Source organism: Mytilus californianus, unplaced genomic scaffold (assembly GCF_021869535.1).
Source record: "Mytilus californianus isolate M0D057914Y unplaced genomic scaffold, xbMytCali1.0.p SCAF_2, whole genome shotgun sequence".
Classification (NCBI taxonomy): domain Eukaryota; kingdom Metazoa; phylum Mollusca; class Bivalvia; order Mytilida; family Mytilidae; genus Mytilus; species Mytilus californianus.
The window spans coordinates 60,591,899-60,619,567 of NW_026262668.1; the positions used below are offsets into that span (position 1 = coordinate 60,591,899).

The 27,669-nt window shown below is 31.0% G+C and overlaps 2 protein-coding genes across 44 annotated transcripts in view; both read left to right on the forward strand.

Annotated features, from left to right (window-relative positions):
• LOC127729010 (uncharacterized) overlaps positions 1 to 2,114 on the forward strand; it is a 41,647-nt gene extending 39,533 nt beyond the window's left edge. Inside the window, exon 15 of the mRNA XM_052236584.1 lies at positions 1,944 to 2,114. Coding sequence (XP_052092544.1) covers positions 1,944 to 2,114 — 171 coding nt within the window. The remainder of the gene's footprint in view (positions 1 to 1,943) is intronic.
• Positions 2,115 to 2,798: 684 nt separating this feature from the next.
• Positions 2,799 to 27,669, forward strand: part of LOC127730155 (uncharacterized) — a 242,776-nt gene continuing 217,905 nt past the window's right edge. For 2 of the 43 annotated variants that reach the window (XM_052238362.1, XM_052238361.1), the window contains exons 1-13: positions 2,811 to 2,968; positions 4,941 to 5,110; positions 6,634 to 6,827; positions 8,059 to 8,254; positions 11,651 to 13,306; positions 18,426 to 18,566; positions 19,404 to 19,544; positions 20,382 to 20,522; positions 21,360 to 21,500; positions 22,338 to 22,478; positions 23,316 to 23,456; positions 24,294 to 24,434; positions 25,272 to 25,412. In XM_052238362.1, the coding sequence (XP_052094322.1) occupies positions 2,940 to 2,968; positions 4,941 to 5,110; positions 6,634 to 6,827; positions 8,059 to 8,254; positions 11,651 to 13,306; positions 18,426 to 18,566; positions 19,404 to 19,544; positions 20,382 to 20,522; positions 21,360 to 21,500; positions 22,338 to 22,478; positions 23,316 to 23,456; positions 24,294 to 24,434; positions 25,272 to 25,412 (3,373 nt within the window). In that variant the 5' untranslated portion in view covers positions 2,811 to 2,939. Of the gene's footprint in view, positions 2,969 to 4,940; positions 5,111 to 6,633; positions 6,828 to 8,058; positions 8,255 to 11,650; positions 13,307 to 18,425; positions 18,567 to 19,403; positions 19,545 to 20,381; positions 20,523 to 21,359; positions 21,501 to 22,337; positions 22,479 to 23,315; positions 23,457 to 24,293; positions 24,435 to 25,271; positions 25,413 to 27,669 lie in introns of all 43 variants that reach the window. The other 41 variants (XM_052238368.1, XM_052238367.1, XM_052238366.1 and 38 more) reach the window with 41 other exon arrangements.

Sequence of the window (27,669 nt, forward strand, 5' to 3'; positions counted from 1 at the left end):
TGTTTGTTTGTTTGGGATGTGTTTTAGTTGATTTTAGTCTCTGGTGCATGATTTTTTATTATTAATTGTTTTGGCTTTTAACTAGCTGTCAGTAACTGCGAGTACTCTCAAATCGTACTTTCTTGTTTATTTGACCTGTTGATACTAATTGTATTGCTTTTTTGTTATTTAATGTTAGTCAGGGTTATATCTGGTCTATATACCAGCTTTGATAAGTGTTTGGTATTACTATAAATTTTAACTTCGTACTATGAACATCAAAATTATTTATTTTGTAAAAATATTTCCTTTCTCTATTGGTACTGTACACGTATACCTAACAACAAAATTATTTTCATTTACCTGTGTTTAAAGTTATTGCAAATGGCTGATATTTTTGTTCGAGCATATAGTTTTTCTTTAATTGTTTAACATTTCTTACCGACATAACATGTTACTTTTATTATTCTTCCCTTAGTTTATTAATTTTGTATTTACATTGTATCATAGGTCAAATTTATTTGTTCAGTGTATGTTCAATGGTGTTAATATGTCCTTTGATTGAGTTAAGCTATTTCAGTTGATATTTTATAGTGTCTTTCTATGTTGTGATGTTACACTATTGTTTCAGAAAAAGGGTGAAGGTTTGGTATCATTAAAACGTTTAAACCCGCTGCATTTGTTTGCACCTGTCCTTAGTCAGGAATCTGATGTTCAGTAGTTGTCATTTGTTGATGTGACTCATAAGTGTTTCTCGTTTCTCGTTTTTTATATAGATTAGACCGTTGGTTTTTCCCGTTTGAATGGTTTTACACTAGTAATTTTTGGGGCCCTTTATAGCTTACTGTTCGGTGTGAGCCAAGGCTCCGTGTTGAAGACCGTACTGTGACCTATAATGGTTTACTTTTATAAATTTTGACTTGGATGGAGAGTTGTCTCATTGGCACTCATACCACATCTTCTTATATCTATGTAAGTAGTTATCATCTATCTATATATTTATACATCTACACATATAATCATTTGAATAGAGTATTCATTCTATCTGTTAATTTTTTTTCTCACAAGAGCTACCTGTATTTATTAAACAGTTTCAATTTCATAGCACTTCACCCCGTTCTTTTGTTATGTTAATTTCTATTACATTAAATTTCTGGTCGAGTGATCTTTTGCCATGTGCTACTCGTTACAAATTATCTGAAAGGAAATGTGTAATTCATTCATAAAAGTTGGATTTATGATTTACAGCGAGCATATTGCAATAAAAGAATCCTGGTGTTTGCAAGTAAAGCGCATATATATACTGTAAATATGCAGTTTGGTTTTAGGATCGATACACCCACGTATATACTTTATCTGTTTGTTTAATTATTCTTCATATGTTAATTATCTGAATATAAGTGTGATATTTCCAGTTTTACTTTATCAATGAATAAGAATAACAGGAATTTTCAAAAATATTGGACAGCATATATAACATTAAATAATCAAGCAATGAATACAAAGTTTCCTTTGCTGTATATGTTAACTGTGATCGAACGAAATATGCATTTGACTAAATACTATCCATACATAGTCTTAGTTTGTGATAATCAATAAAATTAAAAAGTTTAAATATAACCAACTTCAAGATTCTTAACTCATCTTTAAATTCTGAAAATCTACAAATGAAACTAATGATTGATTATTGCAAACTTGACTATATTTCACGGTAGAACTTTATAACTTTACTTAGGACGCACCTCATTGCAACAGTACAGGTCTGATCTAATTTCTTTTTGAACGCAATTTTAAATTTATATATCTTCTTAATGAATTGAGAATGATGCTTTGCGCCAGTTGATGCAATAACATTAAAACACTAAACGTGTCTGTTTAAAATATTACATATTGTAAATTCATTTTTGATTAATTTAATTGTGCCTGCATTTTATCCTTTTTTTTTTTTCTTGTTCTGTTTACAGGGTGATAACACTGGAGGGACCTCATTTACTAGATCATATGATGTTGCATTTGGACTTATGGATGCATTTTTTGGTTGTGTAACTCCACTTCTAAGGCCTGCTTTCAAAATACTTGAAAACGTTTACTCGGCACTTAGGTATTATATTGATCTACAATGTATGGAAAAGTAATGTTCTCGTAAACATTATTGAATGGGCGTGCGTTCATTCGCCTGTTCATTCATATGTCGTCCGTATGATTATATTCTTGTATATTAGCAATGTCTTGGACAAGTATTGAAATCAGTGCTTATTAATCAATTTTGAAATAATTATTATTGTCAAATGAATGTGAATTTTATGAAAAAAATGCATTTAAAGTGCACTCAAGCCTACTTTTTTATAAGATTGCTATGAAATTCATATCAAATGCTTTTATCAGCAATATCTAGGATGAGTTTGAAATACGTTGTTAATTTTTTTTTCAGGACTAACATCACTTGGATAGGTACATTCTATAGGAAATTACATACTCATGACCACATTTCTAGTCAGATGTTTATGAAATTTATGTCAAATGTTATTTTCAGTCATGTCAAGGACGATCCTCGAATTTCAAAACAAGTGCAAAGAAACTATTTTCATCATGTTTAAAATTTATTACAAATGTTTGTTTGTTTATTTAACTATTGAAATAATAATTATGCAAATTTGATTTATTATCAAGATATGTTTTAAGAATTAAGATATACAATATAAGCCATGAAATAGAGTAGATTATCTTCCTCGTATAAACAAATCAAAATCTTGCATTTAACATGACGTATAATACCAGATTTTATATATATTCTTATGAATATAAATAAATTCTATCACTATTCAATATGTTTTTACAGCTGCCTTAGCAATGTCCATGAAAATTGTGGGAATAGTGGAAGGCGAAAACGTGATGTTAGTAGTGAAGTTGTATACAATTTGTTGGATGCTGCGGAGCCTGTTGATAATTTTTTGTCTGTGATGCAACAGATTTTTAATGATGAAAACATGTAAATAAAATAATTATATTTTCTCGAATTAAGAGATACCATTCATATCAGAAAGTGCGATAGAAAAATTCTACAATATGTAGATACATAAAACTAGACATATAAGTTTTATTTAAAGTCAGTACACATACATACAAATAACATAAGTCCAAATAATTATGACGGTTTGAAAGGCTATTATTTTTTTGGGACTGAAATAAGATTTCAGCTGATTTCAGCTTCCCAACTGTGAACTTTCCATTTCTATGAAGTAAATTCCCCGTTGATACGATATCCAGGGCTTGTATTTCCTATCAGGATTTCCTTAATAGAGGGTTGCTGCTCACAAGGAAGCTATTAAACCAAGAATTCCTAGTAGTAAAGTTGAAATCATCCCTTCGTAACTTTTACGGAAGCCATCGTGAGTTGGTTGACCGTTATGGAATATCCGTATCACAGATGCTAGCGGATATGTTCCTAATGTTCTGGTAACAATCCCCTTCCCCTTTTCACGAATGTGACCTACCGAATTAGACTTATAATCGGATTAATACTAACATGAGCAACACGAAGGGTGCCACATGTTCAGCAGGATCTGTTTATCCTTCCGGAGCACCTGCGATCACCCTCAGTTTTTGGAGGGGTTCGTGTTACTCAGTCTTTAGTTTTCTATGTTGTGTTTTGTGTACTATTGTTTGTCTGTTGGTCTTTTTATTTTTTAGCCTGGCGTTGTTGGTTTACTTTCAACTTAAGAGTTTGAATGTCCCTCTGGTATCTTTTGCCTCTCTTGTATAGGTTTTAATTAACACACTTAATCACAACGCAATGCAGGTAAAGGTTGCAAACATGAATAAAACAGTATATCAGCTTTAAGAAAACATGGGTAAAAGTATAATCAGCATTTAAGCATTTCAGGAACTAAAGCAGGTCTAATAAAAAAATACCACATGTAATATAAACTAAATGAATATAAGAAGCACACTGCTAACTTCTTGCTTTCTCTTATATATCTTTATTCTCATAAAGCCAATGCATTACATCGGTACAGAGAAAACAAATACAAACAATAAATATTTACAGTATGTAAAAAAAACAAGTGAAAGAGGTTACATTATTTACAAGCCAGGAGTACAAACACAATTTTTTATATATTTTATAAAAGATAAAAAAAAAGATAAGTTCAGAGAATTTAACCGTATTTTGACGTTTTGTAAAATATGCAGACAAATATTCTGCCGGAGGGACACATTTGTTCATATTATTTTTATACAAGTATCCCCCCCCCCCCCCCAACCCACCCCGGTTCATTACTGTATCTATTTCAAATGAAACAACAATGATTCACCTGTAATCATTTTCTTATGTTAGTCTTAAATATAACTTCATCAAAGCGAAAGCAGCTTTGCAAGAGACTCATCGATAAGAGCTAGTCAATATTCAAAATTTTGATCTGGTTTAACTGGTTTGTACATGAATGTCATTTAATAGCATATAAAGGCATATTCAGGGTATGCCCAAGCATATCTTATGGAGCGCTAGCGGAAGAGAAATCTGGTTGTCCTCGCCTACAGAAGTTTTACAAAAGAAAATGAAATATTTTTCAGCGATACAATGTCATGAAGATATAATGGACATTGTATATGTAATATTGTAAAGATCCACAGCCATATTCAAATTTCTGATCTTTAAATTTTTTTTTTGGTAAACCTAATTTTATAAGTAAATGCATCAAAATATCGGATGTTATAATACCAAAGGTGGTAGCAAAAGAAATTAAATGAAAAAATGCAATGATTTCGTGAAACAAAAATATCATAAAAGTGCAGACAAACCCCACTAAAAGCTTAATGTGTGATTATAGGGCCTCAAATTGTACAGTTGATGAAGGTTATTTAAGAAAAGCTCTCTTAAAAAAGGAAATGCAGTATGTTTTACTTTAATTTATATTTTAAGTTTATTTGTCCAGGATAAACCTTATTATTTTGATTAATAGGTATGATGTTGATTCTACATGGTATGGAGCATTTAAACCAGTTGTATCTGATGAAAGTCCATTGGGAATCCAGCTGTCATCAGATGAATTCAGCAATGTACTAAGTGCAATTAATGACGAAACACAAAAGGTTACATTGAATAAATTCTTACAAAGATGGAACAACACAGGTACTTATTTCCCTTTCATTATGCCCTGCTTACTATAGTAGAAGTAGGAATTAAAGGAATTTAAATCTTTCCTTAAAATCAATACCTGCTTATTTGGGTATTGAATAAAAACAATAGTTATTGTCCTCTGCAGAGTTTATTCAAAGATAACTTTTAATTTCTCCATAAAAAAAAAAAAAAAATCATATAACAAGGAAGTTTTTACTTAGATGTTTTATTGTGAGTGAACTTATTTACCTTGCTTACATTAAAGTTTTTGCTGCATAAGTAATTGATTGAATAGATGAAATGGGTTAGGCAACATTTTAGCAGTATTTTCATTGTGGTTAGTTTTATTGGTGAAATAAGTATACACTAAAACACAAGCCTCTCCAAACAATTGCTGTCGCATAATGATAAATTGGGATTCAATTGTTCTATGAAGAATGTGTGTCAACAGGTCTTATTTTGGTTTACAATCAACTCTTGTAGGATTGTAAAGCTTTTAAGAGCCTCCTTTTAAAAATGAGTAGATATTTGGTCTATGACTAGCAAATTTAATCCATAACAAACAGAATATACCAATTATACTTGACGTGAATACTTTATCTTCTTCTTCCATTATTGATAACTATTAGTACCTGTTACATGTTTTATTATAACTTGACAAGTTGCAAATAGGCATCATTATGCAGTTCTTGCTTTTCAATACACTTATAATGTGACAATGATGTTTTCAATACATGTTCATCTAACAAGTACAACATGTACTAATTAGTATTGACAGGAAGATTGCAATATAATTCCTCTGAAAAAAGGAAACATGAATATCATTGGAGTTCATAGAATAAGACAAAAGACCAAATCAATCATAATAAAGTATTTACCAATTATGGACTTTTGACGAAGTCGATACGTTATATATGGACCTATTCAGATTATATTGACCGAGGACGAAGTGAAAGTCCTTAATTTATATATTTCATATGTAAATAATGTATTAGACAATTGGAATTCAATGTTCTTCTGTGTATTTTTAAATTTAATTTTGCAAGAGTTTTAACATTCTATTGAAAATATTAATACATAAGAATACTTGTTTTATTGTAAACAAAAACACAACATTTTTTTCTGTTTAGAACGAATAAGAATTTAAATGGAACTCATTTCAGTCTACTTGCAAATATTCTTTTCGTACTCTGCAGCGTTTTCGCAATGATTGTTATGTCTGACGTCACATATTTTTAATATTGACCGTCAATATACGTATAAATAGAAACATAGTGTCAATATACTTAAAAAAAGAAACAAGACTTCAGATACATGAAATATAATTTGAATTTTGATCGTTATATCCAATGAAAACAGGCGAATGCTACACCATATGTAATATTACAAAATATAGCACACTATCATATATTCAAGTTACAATATTGACTTGACTTACATTTTGTAATATTTTCCACTGAATGATCAGCAAACATCATTATTTATCAATACCAGAGAACGCCAATGTTATTGATACATTGTATTATGTATTTCAGCAACAGCATGGAAAGATGGGACATTAAACACACTGACTGATGTTGCTGATGTAATAAATTTTCGGAAACTGGATCCAGGAATTCAACAATATATTGATGATCATAGCAACGCTAAGACAAAGGGATTTAATTCAATATTTGATGTGTATGACCATGCCGCAGAAACATACAAAGCAGCTGAACAAGAAACTCAGGTATAAGCATTTTGTATTAATTTTTTGAATGCATAATTATGTATTTGAAATATAAAAAAAAATATTAAGTATTGCCCAATCTCAAGGATACTGGAGCCCTATAGTTTTCACTTTGACTGTCTGTCCGTTGATAAAAACTCTAATCTATAATACATTTGAATATTATTCTTTTTCGGGAATATTGTTGGAAATTGAAGAAATAGTTTTGTAAACGCAAAACCTCAAAAAGTATAAGTAGTAGGCCGTCGAAAATTAGCATAGTGAATAATATGTAGATGTGCATATCAATTTGTTGGTAATTGGCAAATTAACTTTGGAAAAAGTACTCAAAACTAAATTAACAGCATGAACTCTATGCCAGTTTGATAGTGAGCACTTTTTGGAATACAGAAGGGATAATTAGACATACAGTAACATTATATCCATTTTAAAACTCAGACCTGTATTATGTGATAATAATGATTATATTTGATGTTTTAGTAAACTGAAAAAAAAATCACAAATATAAAGCAATAAACATACAAAAACGTTTCAGAATTATTATTTCTTGATTAAATTGAAGAATGTCTTTCAATTTTCTGCTAAACTGAGTATATTTATTTAAAACTTTTTTTATCCTTTTTTTGGGGGGAAAAAGTTTGGGATCTTATATTTAAGTGTTTTTTTAGTTTACTGTGAAATGGATATTTGCGGAAATTGACATACAACTATGATAATAATTACTATTATATTAAGTCCTATAAAACCATGGGTTGTCTCAGAGTTCTGAACATTTACCATCATCTACCAACAAAATCTAGATCCACTGTTGCTTTTCTATAATTGAACAACAGTGTTCGGCGGAAATACTTTTTCTGAAAACAGAGAAAGAAACTGATTAAATTGTAGTTGAATTCGTGCATGGATAAATATGTTCGTAAATTGAAAAGTTGCAATCAAAAACTGGTTTTATCGATGTACAAAAAAACATTATTACGGTCTTTATTTAAATCTGTCATATAACTTTACAGGATAGTTTCTCTCTAGTGTGAAATGGATAAACGTACAATAAGCATGCTTTTAGACGGGGTATCTCTAGAAGTCTGAAAATGTTCTAGTTATAGTCACACATTTGCATTAGTCTAATTATGTATTAAAACTAAAACACGACGTACACATGGATCAACTTATTAATCATAAAAGACATTTAGTCTAGGCTTTTGTAATATGCCCATTTTTTATGCGTTTACAGAGTGGTAGTAGTGAATCCATTTGTGCAAAGGTCAGAGTAAGAATTGTCCAGGATTTAGTTCTAACACGTGATGCCTTTAATACTAGACTGGAGATTGAAAATGGAGAAACTTCTGCATTGGAGAATATCAAAGTGGAGATCAGAATTACACAAACATTTGGAAATGGAGAGTCCGCAAAGGATACGTTTTCTATAGGTAAAGAAACTAGCCTGGCAAGAGTTATCTGTTTATTATTTTCGTACAAGCTTTCATTTAAGGACGACTACAGCTCAACATGTCTTGTAAGACAAACATACAGTCTTGAATCGACATCTAATGGTTTGGAGATATTTTCCAACATACCATTGTTTTTCAGTGACAGTTTCATGACCCACATCCCTGTTGTTCCACCTGGCAGAACATATATATTAAATGAATTATTTTTAGTTTCTCCCCCTTAATGTACATGACATTACTGCCACTGGACATTAAACAAGCAACACAAATATCCATTCAATTTACTTTAATCTCATATACTTTGTTACAACAATTATTCTACAGTAGGCATTAAAAACAAAATTATTTGTTAAAATAATTAGATAAAGAGTTGATTTGAGAAAAGGAAATAGACTCAAAAACCTATCTTTAATTGGAGTTAATGGGGCCCTTCCCATGAATCGACAACATACCGATAGTAATCAGCTGGTATGTCTCGTAGAAGGCAGGGAACAGTTATAGGTGGACATCATGGCCAGCAACTTATTTTAACTTAGTTATGCTTTAATACATGTACGAAAAGCAGTTCTAATTCTGTTATCCCATATATTTTAATAGTTATACCTGGCGTATTTGGAGAAATGTTTTAGTAAAGTCATGGTCAAATACTTAGTTCAACTTAACCATCCCTGTGCATATGTACAAATTTTGAATTAGGGTTGAGGTATGAACTTATGATGAATCAGAAAATTTTCTGCTTTCCATGATATATGACAATTTTATGTGAAATGTCATCGATATCGTCTTAGAAGAGTCCTCGTTTGCATTGCAATTAATTTTTATAATGACTGCAATCATTATCCTCTAGTTGTTCATATTCTTCCCTTGCCTACTGAATCTGTGTTATTTTGTGGTCATTGTTACCATTCACTCTCTCTGCATTTTCTATCAGAATCTTCTCCTCAAACAGAGAATGTACTTAGACTACAGCCATCTATATTTAATGAATACAAAGATTGTAAGGTTTGCATTACTATCTTATTAAGGTCACCACTTAAGCCAACATTTATTTCGAACTTTAATGATACTTTCATGAAAATTTTTTAAAATACCTAATTGCAATGTGCACGTCCACTCCTATTCACTATTGTCAAATGGTTTTATGGGAAAATCGAGTTTCTTATTATTAAATATGGACCTTGTCATATCAAAAAAGGTGGAGGACCCCATGTGATTGCAACTCCTCTGAAAATAAGGGTTTCATTTAGAGGAAACGTTTCTATAACCTTTCAGTCATAATATCATTGTGCATTTCCTATTATGATTGTGTTTTTCATTTGCTTCATACTATCAACCCTTTGCTGACAATGGCTTCAAATCTTTCAGAGGTTGATAAGTTTGAAGGCAGAAATGCAGCAACTTTTATACAGTTTGGCCAGTTGGTATTTTGAAAGAAAAGACAAATTCTCTACAATAAGAACAATAAAAAAAATGTGTACAACACAATTTTTTTTAAAAGTATAAAATCTGGAAAATCTAACAAGTCGAAAACGTTCGGAAGGATTATAATTCAATGATTAAATAGAGAAATGGAGTTCGGTATTTCTGTTATTTCACCTTTTATATGTAGTTTTTATACGCCCGTCTTAAGACGAGATGGTTTGTGATTTAATATTGTCTGACCGTCTGTCCGTTCGTCCGTCGTCTCACTCCGGACAATAACTCAAATACGCTTTAACCAATTTTTAGAAATTTTTGTGACTTGTTTATGACAATTAAAATAATCTCCTTTGTATTTTTTTTTTAATTTCTGATATGACATTGCGGAGTAAGGGAATTTTATGCGTTGAAAAAAATGAAAATTGTCCATTTGTCACACTTCGGACGATAAGAGAATTCAATTGTTAAAATCTGGTGCCAAAATTATTCATAATTTGGGTCTATTGGTAATAATGTTTGTACATGTCTTATTTTCATTTTTTTTTTTGGGGGGGGGGGTCTATTTGAGTAATGCCCACAATACATGAATATCTAGTGTATCATATAAATGTATTCAAAGCATAAAGACGAATTAAAACGACAACAGACGTGCTGAAGATGAATCTTTGCTTTTTGTTTGTTGAGCTCGCATGACCTTCAGGGTCAAGTAACCTATTCTCGTCACTTGGGGTCTGTCGATGACCGACGTAGTCGTCTATTTATTTGTTCCAAAAAATCTCTTCTGAAATTTACAGGACCAAGTGGACGTAAACTTAGCAACTATCATCTTTAGAGTGCATATATCTAGTATAAAAAATGAGCCATGTGCTCTTTCCTACCACCATGGCGAACATGACTCAAATTTGAACATAGGGGTAAAATAATTTCTGTCTAATAACCGATATACAGAGAGAAAATATGACAGTTGGAGAAATGTTTTGAATATTGAAATCTGCTTTCCGTCTATATGACACCAATTCAATATAAGAATACGAAGTTGCGGTATGATTGCCACCATGAGACAACTCTCCACAAGAGACAAATGACGTACCTGTAAAAGTTACACGACTCTTTACAGAGGTAATTGCCTGAAAAGTAAAAGTAAAAGGGGAGAAGTTTTATTTTGTTTATTTGCGTGTTGGTTTATTATCGTTAAAACTATAAGGAAAAAATGTGAACCTTATAAAGCGGAATGGAAATTGGAAAATATTTCTTTGTCAATAAGGCAGACATCTTCAGTTGACGCATCATAGAAGTAATAGCCCTTTAAAGTTGATGTTTATCCAAGTTTTGCATATATGGCCAAAACTATAGTAGATAAGAAAAATTGTAAACACCACAACTGAGCATCAAGCCAATATATACCAACATGCAAAAAAAAAAAAAAAAAATTGACTCTTTAAATACCATTTGAAGATGATTTTTTTCTACCCAACTTATCTATCATATCAGGCAAAATCTAGATATAGTTTATATAATTATATGATCTACACATGAGTCAACATTTCGGAAATTGTCACTTTTATATTGCCCTAAAATGACAGTTGTCTACCCTTTTTATATGTTGAGCAAATACAATAGAAGATAAAGAGAAACTGTAACAACGAAAATGACCAGCAAGACAAGATCTATAAAAAGGTCAACATTTATAAAAGTTGTTTACCTTAAATAACGATTTGTACCCTTTTTTTCAATTAAGGCGAAACACAGAAGAAAGAGAGAAACTATAAAAAAAAATGTTAATCAATGAAATATCAACAAAAAGAGATTAGAGTCATAAGTTGTATTCTTATCTTTAATGTTGAAGGATGGTTATTGTCAAAATTGAACTTCTACCTAGGTGAGCGACACAGGCTCGTAAGATATTTTTGTTTTGTTTTATTTCTTTTTAAATATTGCACATTTTTGTATTTCCAGGTAAACCATCTTTGATAGGAATATCTGGTGTAGATGGAGAAGGGACCCTTGAAAAAGATATTTCAGGGTCAGCTGAATGGTTAATGATCCCTTATTCTACAGCAGCACCACAAGATGATACATTGTATGATGTTGGAGGTCAGTTATCCTACAGTGTTGGTGGCTCAAACTTTTCTGTTCCTTTGCTTCCAGACATCATAACTGTGAAACCTAATCCAAGACTGGTGGTGCATTATTTCTATGAAAAATATGTAAGAGGAGATGATCCATTAACAGTAGCTATTGAGCCTATTATTCCATTTAATTTAGCAGTGACTGTAATGAATGATGGGTTTGGCACAGCCCAGGCTCTCCGCATTTCATCTGCTCAGCCAGAAATCATTGAAAATGAAAAAGGTTTATTGATAACATTTAAAATATTAGGTGCAAAACTTGGAAATGAGCAAATCGCTCCGTCCCTATCGGTTAATTTCGGAGACATTCATTCCTTTGAAACAAAAACTGCCACTTGGCTTTTGACATCAACTCTTAAAGGAACATTTTACAACTATACTGCTACCTTTGAAAACATCAACCCGCTTGGAGATCCTCAACTTTCATTATTTGATGAACTTGGATATCATGAACTTGTTCACTTAGTAAGAATAAATACAGAAAATGAAAGTGATGACTTTGACGATTTTTTGGTGAATGACATTGTGGATAGTGAGACTATGCCAGATAGACTTTATAGCACTCAGAATGGGTCAAATGTATATGATGTTTATATAGGAAATCTTACTCAACTATACACAAGCTCGTACGTACGATCACAAAAGAAAGTCTACACAGTGGTACATCTCAAAGTAACAGCAAACACATCAACCTGGACATACACAAGAATTGAAAATAACATCACAAGTTCAAACCCTGTTGATAGTCAAAATTTGCTACAATGTGAATCAAGTTTAAATAGGAAACTAATGATTGAAAAGAATGTATGGCAGACAACACATATTCTTGATAAATTTTTTCTCCATATATTTGATTTTATTCCCTCTAATGAAACAGCTGAGGAGGGTGTGGAAGTTACGTATGATATCACTTTTGGACCACGGAATATGTATGCCCCCATATTCAACATGACTAGTTACTCACAGACCGTGCCATTTGATGCTTCGATTGGATCAGTTATTTTAACACTATCAGGACATGACATTGATGATAACCAAATGTCATTTCAGATAGTTGATGAAGATATTAAACCTGTTTTTGCCATAAATGAGACCATCGGAAGCATTAACACAAAAGTCCTTCTGAATTCAACTACTGTGTATACATTTAAGGTGATGATAGTAGATCATGGTATTCCACCAATGTCCTCTATGACAAATATCACTATTAGTGTAACTGACTATATAATTTCTTCAGTTCCATCTACAGACACTGCAAGTCCAGTATCAACACCACTGACTTCATATATAACTGAATATACTATTAAATCTTCAGAGTCATCAGCTGCTAGAGAGACAGTAGGAAGTGAAACAAGTACCAGGTCTCGTGAAATGTATACATCAGAATCTCAAGCCACGCCTACGATCACTACAGGATATACTACTGAATCATCTATACCTGCTGGACAAACAAACCACTATTATGCCACATCTACTGTAAAAGGTACAAAGTGACGCCCAATAAATGTTAAATTTTATCTTCCTTTCTTGATTTTTACTTATGTGTAGTAATTTTTTTTAGTCAACGACTAAATAAAAGCATATTTTCTTTTTTCTGCAAAAATTGAAATACTATACCATGGAGGTAGAACATATGTATATAGATAGGATCCGCAAAGATTTATTATCGCTCATCATTAACCTTGGGAGTTTTGTAGAAAAGATATGAAAATATCTTATTATATCGTTATCATTAATAGGCTTTAGTTTAATGTGTTACAATATTCAAATTTTTCGAGGGTTCAGTTTATCCATTATGCAGGTGTACTAATATTACATACGAATCACGATAATTATATATAATAAAAATTAACACTGTCAAGGCTCATGCAACATATATAGTTAAGATGTTGGTAGGAACGAATAATATCTAGTAGATTAACATATGAAAATGTATAACAAAATAAGTGTAGAAAAGAAAAAGACATACCCACATTATGTATATTGTGTTTGTTGATAGTTTTCCATAATGAAGTTTAAACCTTCTCAGAAACCTATAATTGAAAGATTTTTGGCCAGTAATATACAGTCGTGATGACATGTTTTTTTTTACATGCAAAATATGCCATCTCTTTCCGATTTGACCCATCCATGTATTTAAAGAATTTCAATTAAATGTATGCTATTGTTTAACCATCTCTGTGCTATCTGATATATAAGCTGATATACATTTTTCGATACAGAAACAAATTTCATTACACTTGAGATAGAAGTCAGTTTTTTTTGGTTTTTTTTTTTTTTGGGGGGGGGGGGGGGGGGTAGGAGAATTCATGCCCCACTAAATGCAAATTTATGGAGAAGAAATTACTTTTCTGGTTTTCTTGAATTGTGGATTTAGATATAACGTTCGCGTATACAGTTTTTAATATTATGTTTAAACATAACGTTCAATATATATTTAAAATTTGTTTTGCTTCTGGCAGTGAAGCAATTGAACGATGAGCTTTATAGTTTTTGAGCTGTCTGTCTGTCAGTTCATCAGTCGTTCAGTTATTATCGTTTTCTGATGCTTACTCGTATACTTGATCCTGGATTGCAACCGTTCTTTGATACAAAGTCGTATGCTATAATGAGAGGAAGATTGCTTTTGTGTATTTAGTTTACAATCCAATGATAAGATCGTAGATACTTTAAATAGATTGAAATTTGTGCAAAAATGATGTTTCTTAAAGTTAAAGTAGATACTACATATGGGATTGCAAACTTGCTTGGATATATTGTTACATATGATTCGAGGAAACTAATATCAATTTTGATGTGACTTTGTTTAAGATCAAAGTCAAACTAATCTAGACTAAAATTTGTATAGCATACTAGTATCAGGATGAATTATTACATGGGATTGCAACCATAACTTGATATGTGGTCATAAATTATAGGAGGAGCCCTATTGATTTTTAAATCATAATTTATATTGGGGAGGGAAGGTGAAGCTTGTGAGCTTGGATACGAAATAGAAGTTTCGGCAATATGGTCTATCAAAGTGAAAAAGCAAGGAAAAGATTTGAACGCACTAATCACATTTAAGTTTTTGTAAATCATTTAAGAATTATTATAATGTATGTATAATGCTTTCATGGTCTATCTATGATCATTTGATTGTGCAATGTTTTCAAGAAACTATAAAAGATAGTGTTGTGCTGACCAAACTTGGTCCATATTGTATCTTTTCATGCTACAGACAGCTTCCATACTGAGTAGGATTGTTTGCCATCATGTGTAGTTGACCATATTGCATTGCCATTTTGATTTAACCTTTTGTATTATGGGACTTTGACCACCTAAGACGATACTTTACATTATTTTTTTTTGTAATGTGTTTATTGGCAAAACTACATGTATAATAGTATATGGTATAATTACGGTAGAAAGTCCATGGTACATCAGCAAAATCAAGACAAATACATATAGTTGGTTCTTTGAATCATTTGACAAACTTATAAATAAATAATAATGGTAAAAAACCTAGGCAGTCTGGATTTAGAAGATATGTTTATTACTTTAAAATTAACTTGTATAATTATTTTATTAGTTGGAGCCAGGAGTTCCAGCAGGAGTACACTCTTTGCAATGCTTTATTATTATAAAATTTTTTTTTTTCAATAAACAAATTTTTTTTAAGATAATTTTTTAAAGCTACAATATTTACTTGTCCACTTTACATTTTTGTTCTGTGTATATAATATCTAGTTAATAATATTATGAAGTTTCTTAATGTATTTTTTTTTCGTTTTTTTCTAATGGCCCAAATAAGACTATGTCTAAGTTGAGTTGTAGTTCAATTTAGACTTTTGTATATATCCATCTATTACAAAATGTAAGTTCTTCCAATACATCATATACTTTTGGACATTCCAGAATATGTGTTCTACGGTTTTTATTGAGTCCGTACAGAAAGTTGTGGAGGAATTCATTTGTCCCCAAAATTCTGTGAGTGATCCTGTATTGGAGCTAGTGTAATTTTGAATTTTTAGTTATGAAAATGTCATTCTATACACTTTATTCCAGATAATAGTATGTCTAGTTAGGATTCAGGACCACTTTTTTTATCTTTTAATACATTGTACATGTCTTTTGAACCTTTTTGAGGTTCTAAAATATTGTAATAGTAATTGGTATTATTGGTCCATAAAGCTTACAAATCTGATTACATTTAATATCAAGACTTTTCATATTAGAATTAACTGCTGAAATTACACCCTGGTGTATAAGAAAGTTGGTATCAAAATTATATGATTTTTAAATTCCTGTCAGATTCTTAAATGTCCATCATTATCAATTAAATCATTTATTAATCAGACTACTTTTTTAGTCCATTTTTTGTACAGAGGGGTTTGATTACCAACCTCTATTTGTTTATTTTTCCAAAAATTAGATATCATATTCGTTCTTCACGTTCTTAACAGCTACTTTAGTCCAAGCATTAAAAACCTCCTGTCAAAAGGGATTTTTTACATGACTGTGTTCTTGGACCTACATAGAGCAATTCATTGAATTTTATTTTTTTCCGAATAAGTCAGTACAATAATTATTAATTTGTTTAGTGATTCTTGCCGAGTTAATTTAAATCCTTTTATATATTGTTTTAAGGTTAACATGTTAAGTCTACCCGATTCATATATTTGAGAAATTGTTTCTCTTTTAATTTTGTCAGGTTTACCATCCCAAATAAAAGAAAATAAATTATAAATAAATTAGTTAACATGGTTAAGTAACCCATTGTTAAGATTTGGCAATGTTAAAAATAAGTGATTAAGCTTTGAGATTACAAGACTTTTAATTATAGTAATTTTTCCAATGGAGATAAGTATTTGTTTGACCAACTATTTATTGTTCTTTCAATCTCTTTAAGCTTGGGTCCATAATTTAGTGTTTCCATTTCTTGTAAACCAACCGAATATTTAATACCCAGGATCGTAAATCTGTTGGAACCTCACTCCAATCCCCACTTTACACACATTGTATCTTGGCTATATTTCTTTTTCCCAATAAATACCACATTCGTGTTTTTCTAAATTCATTTTGAGACCAGACAATTCAGGATATAATTATAAGGATTCTGGTGAACCATCTAAAATAAGTGTGGTGTTATCAGCATATTTTGATATCAAAAATTCTGAGTCTTCAATAGTAATACCTTTGATATTTTTGTAGTAGTATTCCTAAAATTTCGTTACCGCTGATTTGGTATTTGTATAAAAAGTTTTAACCCAGTGTTTTATGGAATTTACAAAGTTGAAAAAATCAAGAACCTGTTCTATGAAAATCCACGAGATAGAATCAAAAGCTTTTTCAAAATCAATGAGAAGTAGAATGCCTAGGATATCATTTTCTTCAGTGGAGTGTAGTAAATCATATATCAATCTGGTATTTTCACCATTAAATGGAACAACATAAACATTGAACTGCTACAAAACAAACGCCAACATATATAGAAACGGACTATTTGATAACACTGCCATATTCCTGACTTGGTACAGGACATTTTAAGAAAAAATGGTGGGTTGAACCTGGCTTTATGGCTAGCCAAACCTCCAGCGTATAAGGCAATGCTAAACAATATCGCTAAAATGACAACACTACGTGACAGAAATACAGCACAAACAAAAGCAAGAACACTCAGCACAAAGAAACGCACAAATAAACAATATAATAGTCGTTACAACATGTTAACCGCAGAATAACAACGAACATCTCCCATTAACGACAGCACAGGATATCACAAACAGTGACGTAATTTTGTAACGAATATATAATCTTGAAATTCATACATTTATTTTCACAATAGTAGTCCAAACAATTATCATGACTATGACGGTATTGAAATGCTATTTTAAATAAATGCTGTGACGACGTCATAATTTTTTGGACTAACACAATTCTTTATCCATGGAAAATGGAAATTAACTCGAATATACTGACAAATAAGACATATGTTAAATGTACCGAAAATACAGTATTCAAACCACAAACGATAAGACATAACACAATATCCAACGGAAACCACAACAGAAACATCATAAATAAATACATGAATGTTGGATGTATAAATACCGAGAAATGGTCGTATAGCAATGTAAATTCACAAATTAATAACTTGTAGATTCGCGGAGACCATTTTACAGAATGTTTCTGTCCTTTATTGCTCGCATCAGGTGAAGTTGATCATGTTGTACCTCCATTTTCTATTTGTCATTTTTTACGAAAGTTATGGTACTCTGACCATTTATGGTAATAATATAACAATAACCTCTTGTGCACGTAACTCATCTACGACGGTTTTACAGAAAGCTCTCGTACTTGGTAGTATTGTTTGCCATCAATTGTAGTTGAGCATATTGACAGTCATATTGATTTTATATATTACTACTTTATGTTTATGAAGTTATTGAAAACAAATTTGGGACTCACATTTGCTTTATGTAAAAGTCGAAACTGGCATGAGTAACCGAAAATTTTTTTATTTCGTATGGTATATCTTCTTTTTTGTCAACTTCATGACTCATATCTAAATGAAAAAGGTGTTTTAGAATCATTATATTTGTTTTTCATTTTGCTTTTAGTTGAAAATAAATGTAACAGTACCAGCCTTGCATGTGATTTGTTAAATGGGGGATGCAGTATCAACAGCACAGGAGACGCCTTCTGTTTTTGCAACGCAGGCTATGAGTTTACTAATCCAGGTGTTAGTTATACGTGTACAGGTTGGTACTTTGTTCATTTTACATGAAAGACAAATCAACATCATTCTGACAGAATTGTATCACTTCAAATTGGAATATTAAACTTTTCATTAAACTAGTAAGTAGTCCTTGATCTGGAAATTATCAGTTTTGTTACACTCAAATTGTATATTAAAAAGTGCTTACACCAATTGGTAGTATTGTTTGCCATCAATTGTAGTTGAGCATATTGACAGTCATATTGATTTTTTAACGGTTTTGATGAGTGTAACGGACTTTTACATATTTTGAATATCGTACCTCAATGACAGTCTGATGAATGTTTGCTTTCATCCCCTTACGTATTTGTCATGAGATTGATAGCGCATATTAATTCTACGATAAATGACCAGTGACCGATAATATATATATTATTATCATCAGTAATTAATCTATTTGGAGAATGTCGGTGAATATCATCTACATAACAGGCAACCACGCAAAGTGCTTTACTTTTGATATTTAATAGGAAATAACAGGACGTTCATCGGGTCATTTTCTAAGAACATTATCTATATGTTTATACATCAATAATCAACCTAATATTTATTACCTTTTATTTCCTATATTTTGAAAATTTATTAAATCAAATATTTGAATAATATTTTTCTTCTATATATTACTACTTTATGTTTATGAAGTTATTGAAAACAAATTTGGGACTCGCACTTGCTTTATGTAAAAGTCGAAACTGGCATGAGTAACCGAATAAAATTTTATTTCGTATGGTATATCTTCTTTTTTGTCAACTTCATGACTCATATCTAAATGAAAAAGGTGTTTTAGAATCATTATATTTGTTTTTCATTTTGCTTTTAGTTGAAAATAAATGTAACAGTACCAGCCTTGCATGTGATTTGTTAAATGGGGGATGCAGTATCAACAGCACAGGAGACGCCTTCTGTTTTTGCAACGCAGGCTATGAGTTTACTAATCCAGGTGTTAGTTATACGTGTACAGGTTGGTACTTTGTTCATTTTACATGAAAGACAAATCAACATCATTATGACAGAATTGTATCACTTCAAATTGGAATATTAAACTTTTCATTAAACTAGTAAGTAGTCTTTGATCTGGAAATTATCAGTTTTGTTACACTCAAATTGTATATTAAAAAGTGCTTACACCAATTGGTAGTATTGTTTGCCATCAATTGTAGTTGAGCATATTGACAGTCATATTGATTTTATAACGGTTTTGATGAGTGTAACGGACTTTTACATATTTTGAATATCGTACCTCAATGACAGTCTGATGAATGTTTGCTTTCATCCCCTTACGTATTTGTCATGAGATTGATAGCGCATATTAATTCTACGATAAATGACCAGTGACCGATAATATATATATTATTATCATCAGTAATTAATCTATTTGGAGAATGTCGGTGAATATCATCTACATAACAGGCAACCACGCAAAGTGCTTTACTTTTGATATTTAATAGGAAATTACAGGACGTTCATCGGGTCATTTTCTAAGAACATTATCTATATGTTTATACATCAATAATCAACCTAATATTTATTACCTTTTATTTCCTATATTTTGAAAATTTATTAAATCAAATATTTGAATAATATTTTTCTTCTATATATTACTACTTTATGTTTATGAAGTTATTGAAAACAAATTTGGGACTCGCACTTGCTTTATGTAAAAGTCGAAACTGGCATGAGTAACCGAATAAAATTTTATTTCGTATGGTATATCTTCTTTTTTGTCAACTTCATGACTCATATCTAAATGAAAAAGGTGTTTTAGAATCATTATATTTGTTTTTCATTTTGCTTTTAGTTGAAAATAAATGTAACAGTACCAGCCTTGCATGTGATTTGTTAAATGGGGGATGCAGTATCAACAGCACAGGAGACGCCTTCTGTTTTTGCAACGCAGGCTATGAGTTTACTAATCCAGGTGTTAGTTATACGTGTACAGGTTGGTACTTTGTTCATTTTACATGAAAGACAAATCAACATCATTATGACAGAATTGTATCACTTCAAATTGGAATATTAAACTTTTCATTAAACTAGTAAGTAGTCTTTGATCTGGAAATTATCAGTTTTGTTACACTCAAATTGTATATTAAAAAGTGCTTACACCAATTGGTAGTATTGTTTGCCATCAATTGTAGTTGAGCATATTGACAGTCATATTGATTTTATAACGGTTTTGATGAGTGTAACGGACTTTTACATATTTTGAATATCGTACCTCAATGACAGTCTGATGAATGTTTGCTTTCATCCCCTTACGTATTTGTCATGAGATTGATAGCGCATATTAATTCTACGATAAATGACCAGTGACCGATAATATATATATTATTATCATCAGTAATTAATCTATTTGGAGAATGTCGGTGAATATCATCTACATAACAGGCAACCACGCAAAGTGCTTTACTTTTGATATTTAATAGGAAATTACAGGACGTTCATCGGGTCATTTTCTAAGAACATTATCTATATGTTTATACATCAATAATCAACCTAATATTTATTACCTTTTATTTCCTATATTTTGAAAATTTATTAAATCAAATATTTGAATAATATTTTTCTTCTATATATTACTACTTTATGTTTATGAAGTTATTGAAAACAAATTTGGGACTCGCACTTGCTTTATGTAAAAGTCGAAACTGGCATGAGTAACCGAATAAAATTTTATTTCGTATGGTATATCTTCTTTTTTGTCAACTTCATGACTCATATCTAAATGAAAAAGGTGTTTTAGAATCATTATATTTGTTTTTCATTTTGCTTTTAGTTGAAAATAAATGTAACAGTACCAGCCTTGCATGTGATTTGTTAAATGGGGGATGCAGTATCAACAGCACAGGAGACGCCTTCTGTTTTTGCAACGCAGGCTATGAGTTTACTAATCCAGGTGTTAGTTATACGTGTACAGGTTGGTACTTTGTTCATTTTACATGAAAGACAAATCAACATCATTATGACAGAATTGTATCACTTCAAATTGGAATATTAAACTTTTCATTAAACTAGTAAGTAGTCTTTGATCTGGAAATTATCAGTTTTGTTACACTCAAATTGTATATTAAAAAGTGCTTACACCAATTGGTAGTATTGTTTGCCATCAATTGTAGTTGAGCATATTGACAGTCATATTGATTTTATAACGGTTTTGATGAGTGTAACGGACTTTTACATATTTTGAATATCGTACCTCAATGACAGTCTGATGAATGTTTGCTTTCATCCCCTTACGTATTTGTCATGAGATTGATAGCGCATATTAATTCTACGATAAATGACCAGTGACCGATAATATATATATTATTATCATCAGTAATTAATCTATTTGGAGAATGTCGGTGAATATCATCTACATAACAGGCAACCACGCAAAGTGCTTTACTTTTGATATTTAATAGGAAATTACAGGACGTTCATCGGGTCATTTTCTAAGAACATTATCTATATGTTTATACATCAATAATCAACCTAATATTTATTACCTTTTATTTCCTATATTTTGAAAATTTATTAAATCAAATATTTGAATAATATTTTTCTTCTATATATTACTACTTTATGTTTATGAAGTTATTGAAAACAAATTTGGGACTCGCACTTGCTTTATGTAAAAGTCGAAACTGGCATGAGTAACCGAATAAAATTTTATTTCGTATGGTATATCTTCTTTTTTGTCAACTTCATGACTCATATCTAAATGAAAAAGGTGTTTTAGAATCATTATATTTGTTTTTCATTTTGCTTTTAGTTGAAAATAAATGTAACAGTACCAGCCTTGCATGTGATTTGTTAAATGGGGGATGCAGTATCAACAGCACAGGAGACGCCTTCTGTTTTTGCAACGCAGGCTATGAGTTTACTAATCCAGGTGTTAGTTATACGTGTACAGGTTGGTACTTTGTTCATTTTACATGAAAGACAAATCAACATCATTATGACAGAATTGTATCACTTCAAATTGGAATATTAAACTTTTCATTAAACTAGTAAGTAGTCTTTGATCTGGAAATTATCAGTTTTGTTACACTCAAATTGTATATTAAAAAGTGCTTACACCAATTGGTAGTATTGTTTGCCATCAATTGTAGTTGAGCATATTGACAGTCATATTGATTTTATAACGGTTTTGATGAGTGTAACGGACTTTTACATATTTTGAATATCGTACCTCAATGACAGTCTGATGAATGTTTGCTTTCATCCCCTTACGTATTTGTCATGAGATTGATAGCGCATATTAATTCTACGATAAATGACCAGTGACCGATAATATATATATTATTATCATCAGTAATTAATCTATTTGGAGAATGTCGGTGAATATCATCTACATAACAGGCAACCACGCAAAGTGCTTTACTTTTGATATTTAATAGGAAATTACAGGACGTTCATCGGGTCATTTTCTAAGAACATTATCTATATGTTTATACATCAATAATCAACCTAATATTTATTACCTTTTATTTCCTATATTTTGAAAATTTATTAAATCAAATATTTGAATAATATTTTTCTTCTTTATATTACTACTTTATGTTTATGAAGTTATTGAAAACAAATTTGGGACTCGCACTTGCTTTATGTAAAAGTCGAAACTGGCATGAGTAACCGAATAAAATTTTATTTCGTATGGTATATCTTCTTTTTTGTCAACTTCATGACTCATATCTAAATGAAAAAGGTGTTTTAGAATCATTATATTTGTTTTTCATTTTGCTTTTAGTTGAAAATAAATGTAACAGTACCAGCCTTGCATGTGATTTGTTAAATGGGGGATGCAGTATCAACAGCACAGGAGACGCCTTCTGTTTTTGCAACGCAGGCTATGAGTTTACTAATCCAGGTGTTAGTTATACGTGTACAGGTTGGTACTTTGTTCATTTTACATGAAAGACAAATCAACATCATTATGACAGAATTGTATCACTTCAAATTGGAATATTAAACTTTTCATTAAACTAGTAAGTAGTCTTTGATCTGGAAATTATCAGTTTTGTTACACTCAAATTGTATATTAAAAAGTGCTTACACCAATTGGTAGTATTGTTTGCCATCAATTGTAGTTGAGCATATTGACAGTCATATTGATTTTATAACGGTTTTGATGAGTGTAACGGACTTTTACATATTTTGAATATCGTACCTCAATGACAGTCTGATGAATGTTTGCTTTCATCCCCTTACGTATTTGTCATGAGATTGATAGCGCATATTAATTCTACGATAAATGACCAGTGACCGATAATATATATATTATTATCATCAGTAATTAATCTATTTGGAGAATGTCGGTGAATATCATCTACATAACAGGCAACCACGCAAAGTGCTTTACTTTTGATATTTAATAGGAAATTACAGGACGTTCATCGGGTCATTTTCTAAGAACATTATCTATATGTTTATACATCAATAATCAACCTAATATTTATTACCTTTTATTTCCTATATTTTGAAAATTTATTAAATCAAATATTTGAATAATATTTTTCTTCTTTATATTACTACTTTATGTTTATGAAGTTATTGAAAACAAATTTGGGACTCGCACTTGCTTTATGTAAAAGTCGAAACTGGCATGAGTAACCGAATAAAATTTTATTTCGTATGGTATATCTTCTTTTTTGTCAACTTCATGACTCATATCTAAATGAAAAAGGTGTTTTAGAATCATTATATTTGTTTTTCATTTTGCTTTTAGTTGAAAATAAATGTAACAGTACCAGCCTTGCATGTGATTTGTTAAATGGGGGATGCAGTATCAACAGCACAGGAGACGCCTTCTGTTTTTGCAACGCAGGCTATGAGTTTACTAATCCAGGTGTTAGTTATACGTGTACAGGTTGGTACTTTGTTCATTTTACATGAAAGACAAATCAACATCATTATGACAGAATTGTATCACTTCAAATTGGAATATTAAACTTTTCATTAAACTAGTAAGTAGTCTTTGATCTGGAAATTATCAGTTTTGTTACACTCAAATTGTATATTAAAAAGTGCTTACACCAATTGGTAGTATTGTTTGCCATCAATTGTAGTTGAGCATATTGACAGTCATATTGATTTTATAACGGTTTTGATGAGTGTAACGGACTTTTACATATTTTGAATATCGTACCTCAATGACAGTCTGATGAATGTTTGCTTTCATCCCCTTACGTATTTGTCATGAGATTGATAGCGCATATTAATTCTACGATAAATGACCAGTGACCGATAATATATATATTATTATCATCAGTAATTAATCTATTTGGAGAATGTCGGTGAATATCATCTACATAACAGGCAACCACGCAAAGTGCTTTACTTTTGATATTTAATAGGAAATTACAGGACGTTCATCGGGTCATTTTCTAAGAACATTATCTATATGTTTATACATCAATAATCAACCTAATATTTATTACCTTTTATTTCCTATATTTTGAAAATTTATTAAATCAAATATTTGAATAATATTTTTCTTCTATATATTACTACTTTATGTTTATGAAGTTATTGAAAACAAATTTGGGACTCGCACTTGCTTTATGTAAAAGTCGAAACTGGCATGAGTATCCGAATAAAATTTTATTTCGTATGGTATATCTTCTTTTTTGTCAACTTCATGACTCGTATCTAAATGAAAAAGGTGTTTTAGAATCATTATATTTGTTTTTCATTTTGCTTTTAGTTGAAAATAAATGTAACAGTACCAGCCTTGCATGTGATTTGTTAAATGGGGGATGCAGTATCAACAGCACAGGAGACGCCTTCTGTTTTTGCAACGCAGGCTATGAGTTTACTAATCCAGGTGTTAGTTATACGTGTACAGGTTGGTACTTTGTTCATTTTACATGAAAGACAAATCAACATCATTCTGACAGAATTGTATCACTTCAAATTGGAATATTAAACTTTTCATTAAACTAGTAAGTAGTCTTTGATCTGGAAATTATCAGTTTTGTTACACCAATTGTAGAGTAGAAGGTCCACATTGGTCATAAAATCAAAATATTTTTAAACTAGCTCTGATTTTTACACTCATTTGTATGTATGAAATTGAAATTTTTCACAATAAAAAACTGTGTAGTTTTGGTGTGAAAAATGTATTATACAGCGATAAAATGACAAAAAAATCAGTAGAATTGCTTAACATTGAAAAATTATGACTATTTAACTTGGTAATGGTTCAAAATTATAATATTAAGTACAATGGTCAACCGAAGTGATATTCATACAATGTCTTGTGTTTATCGAATATTCACTAGAGAAAAAAAAACATTTTTTAACGACACCGAATGCAACTTTATTTTAGTTTAGCAAAAACGTTTTTAAATTTGTTTATTTTTGCTAGAAATCTGCTTATGACGTAAATAGGTCATTGTCAAATTGTGACCTCATGGCTTGGTTTATATTTACATTTTTAGAAAGCCTTTAGAATAATAAAATGTAAAAAAGGCCAAATAAAGTACGAAGTTGAAGAGCATTGAGGACCAAAAATTCCTAAAAGTTTTGCCAAATACAGCTAAGGTTATCTATTCCTGAGGTAGACAAGCCTTAGTATTTCAAATACTCAGAGTTTTGTAAACAGCTAATTTATAATTATGACCATATCAATGATAATTCATGTCAACACAGAAGTGCTGACTACTGGGCTGGTGATACCTTCGGGGAATAAAAACTCCACCAGCAGTGGCATCGACCCAGTGGTTGTAATATACACTCATAATAGATACCAGGATTGAAAATTAATATTTGCGCCAGACGCGCGTGTCGTCTACAAAAGACTCATCAGTGACACTTGAATAAAAAAATGTAAAAAAAGCCAAATAAAGTTAGAAGTTGAAGAGCATTGAGGACCAAAAAATCCTAAATGTTTTGCCAAATACAGCTAAGGTTATCTATTCCTGAGGTAGACAAGCCTTAGTATTTTAAATATGCAAAGTTTCGTAAACAGCTAATTTATAATTATGACCATATCAATGATAATTCATGTCAACACAGAAGTGCTGACTACTGGGCTGGTGATACCTTCGGGGAATAAAAACTCCACCAGCAGTGGAATCGATCCAGTGGTTGTAAATAAACTCATCATAGATACCAGGATTGAAAATTAATATTTGCGCCAGACGCGCGTTTCGTCTACAAACCTCATCAGTGACGCTTGAATAAAAAAAATGTAAAAATGGCTAAATAAAGTACGAAGTTGAAGAGCATTGAGGACCAAAAAATCTTAAAAGTTTTGCCAAATACAGCTAAGGTTATCTATTCCTGAGGTAGACAAGCCTTAGTATTTTAAATATGCAAAGTTTTGTAAACAGCTGATTTATAATTATGACCATATCAATGATAATTCATGTCAATACAGAAGTGCTGACTACTGGGCTGGCGATACCCTCGAGGAAACGTCTAAAGATACTAAAGGGAACCATTGTACAACAATATGTATTGTTTCATTGAACTTAATAGAAACTTAGGATTTTGTCGCTTATCGAATAAACATTTTTACAGAAAATCCACAAACTTTATTACTTTATGATTTTTCTTTATAACATTTTAAACATAGATTGATCCCTTTTTATACGCCCGTTTACGGGACGTATTATGGTATACCGTTGTCCGTCTGTCCGTCCGTCTGTCCGTCCGTCCGTCTGTCCGTCCGTCCGTCCGTCTGTCCGTCCGTCCGTCGTCAACATGTCGGACATTAATTCAAAAACACTTTAACCAATATACATGAAACTTTGGTGAATTGTTCATATCTATTGACCTGAGCTCCCTTTCGTTTTTTTATAAATTTCGGATTTACCGTTTTCGAGTTTTGGGGTTTTATTCATTAAAAAAGGGGTGATTTTCCAGTTTTCAGACAATAACTCAAAAAATATATCACCAATTTGCATGAAACTTTTATGAATTGTTCATATCTACTGACGTGAGCTCCCTTTCGTTTTTTATAAATTTCGGATTTACCGTTTTTGAGTTTTGGGGTTTTATTCATTAAAAAAGGGGGGATTTTCCAGTTTTCAGACAATAACTCAAAAACAATTTCACCAATTTGCAAGAAACTTTGGTGAATTGTTTATTTCTGTCGA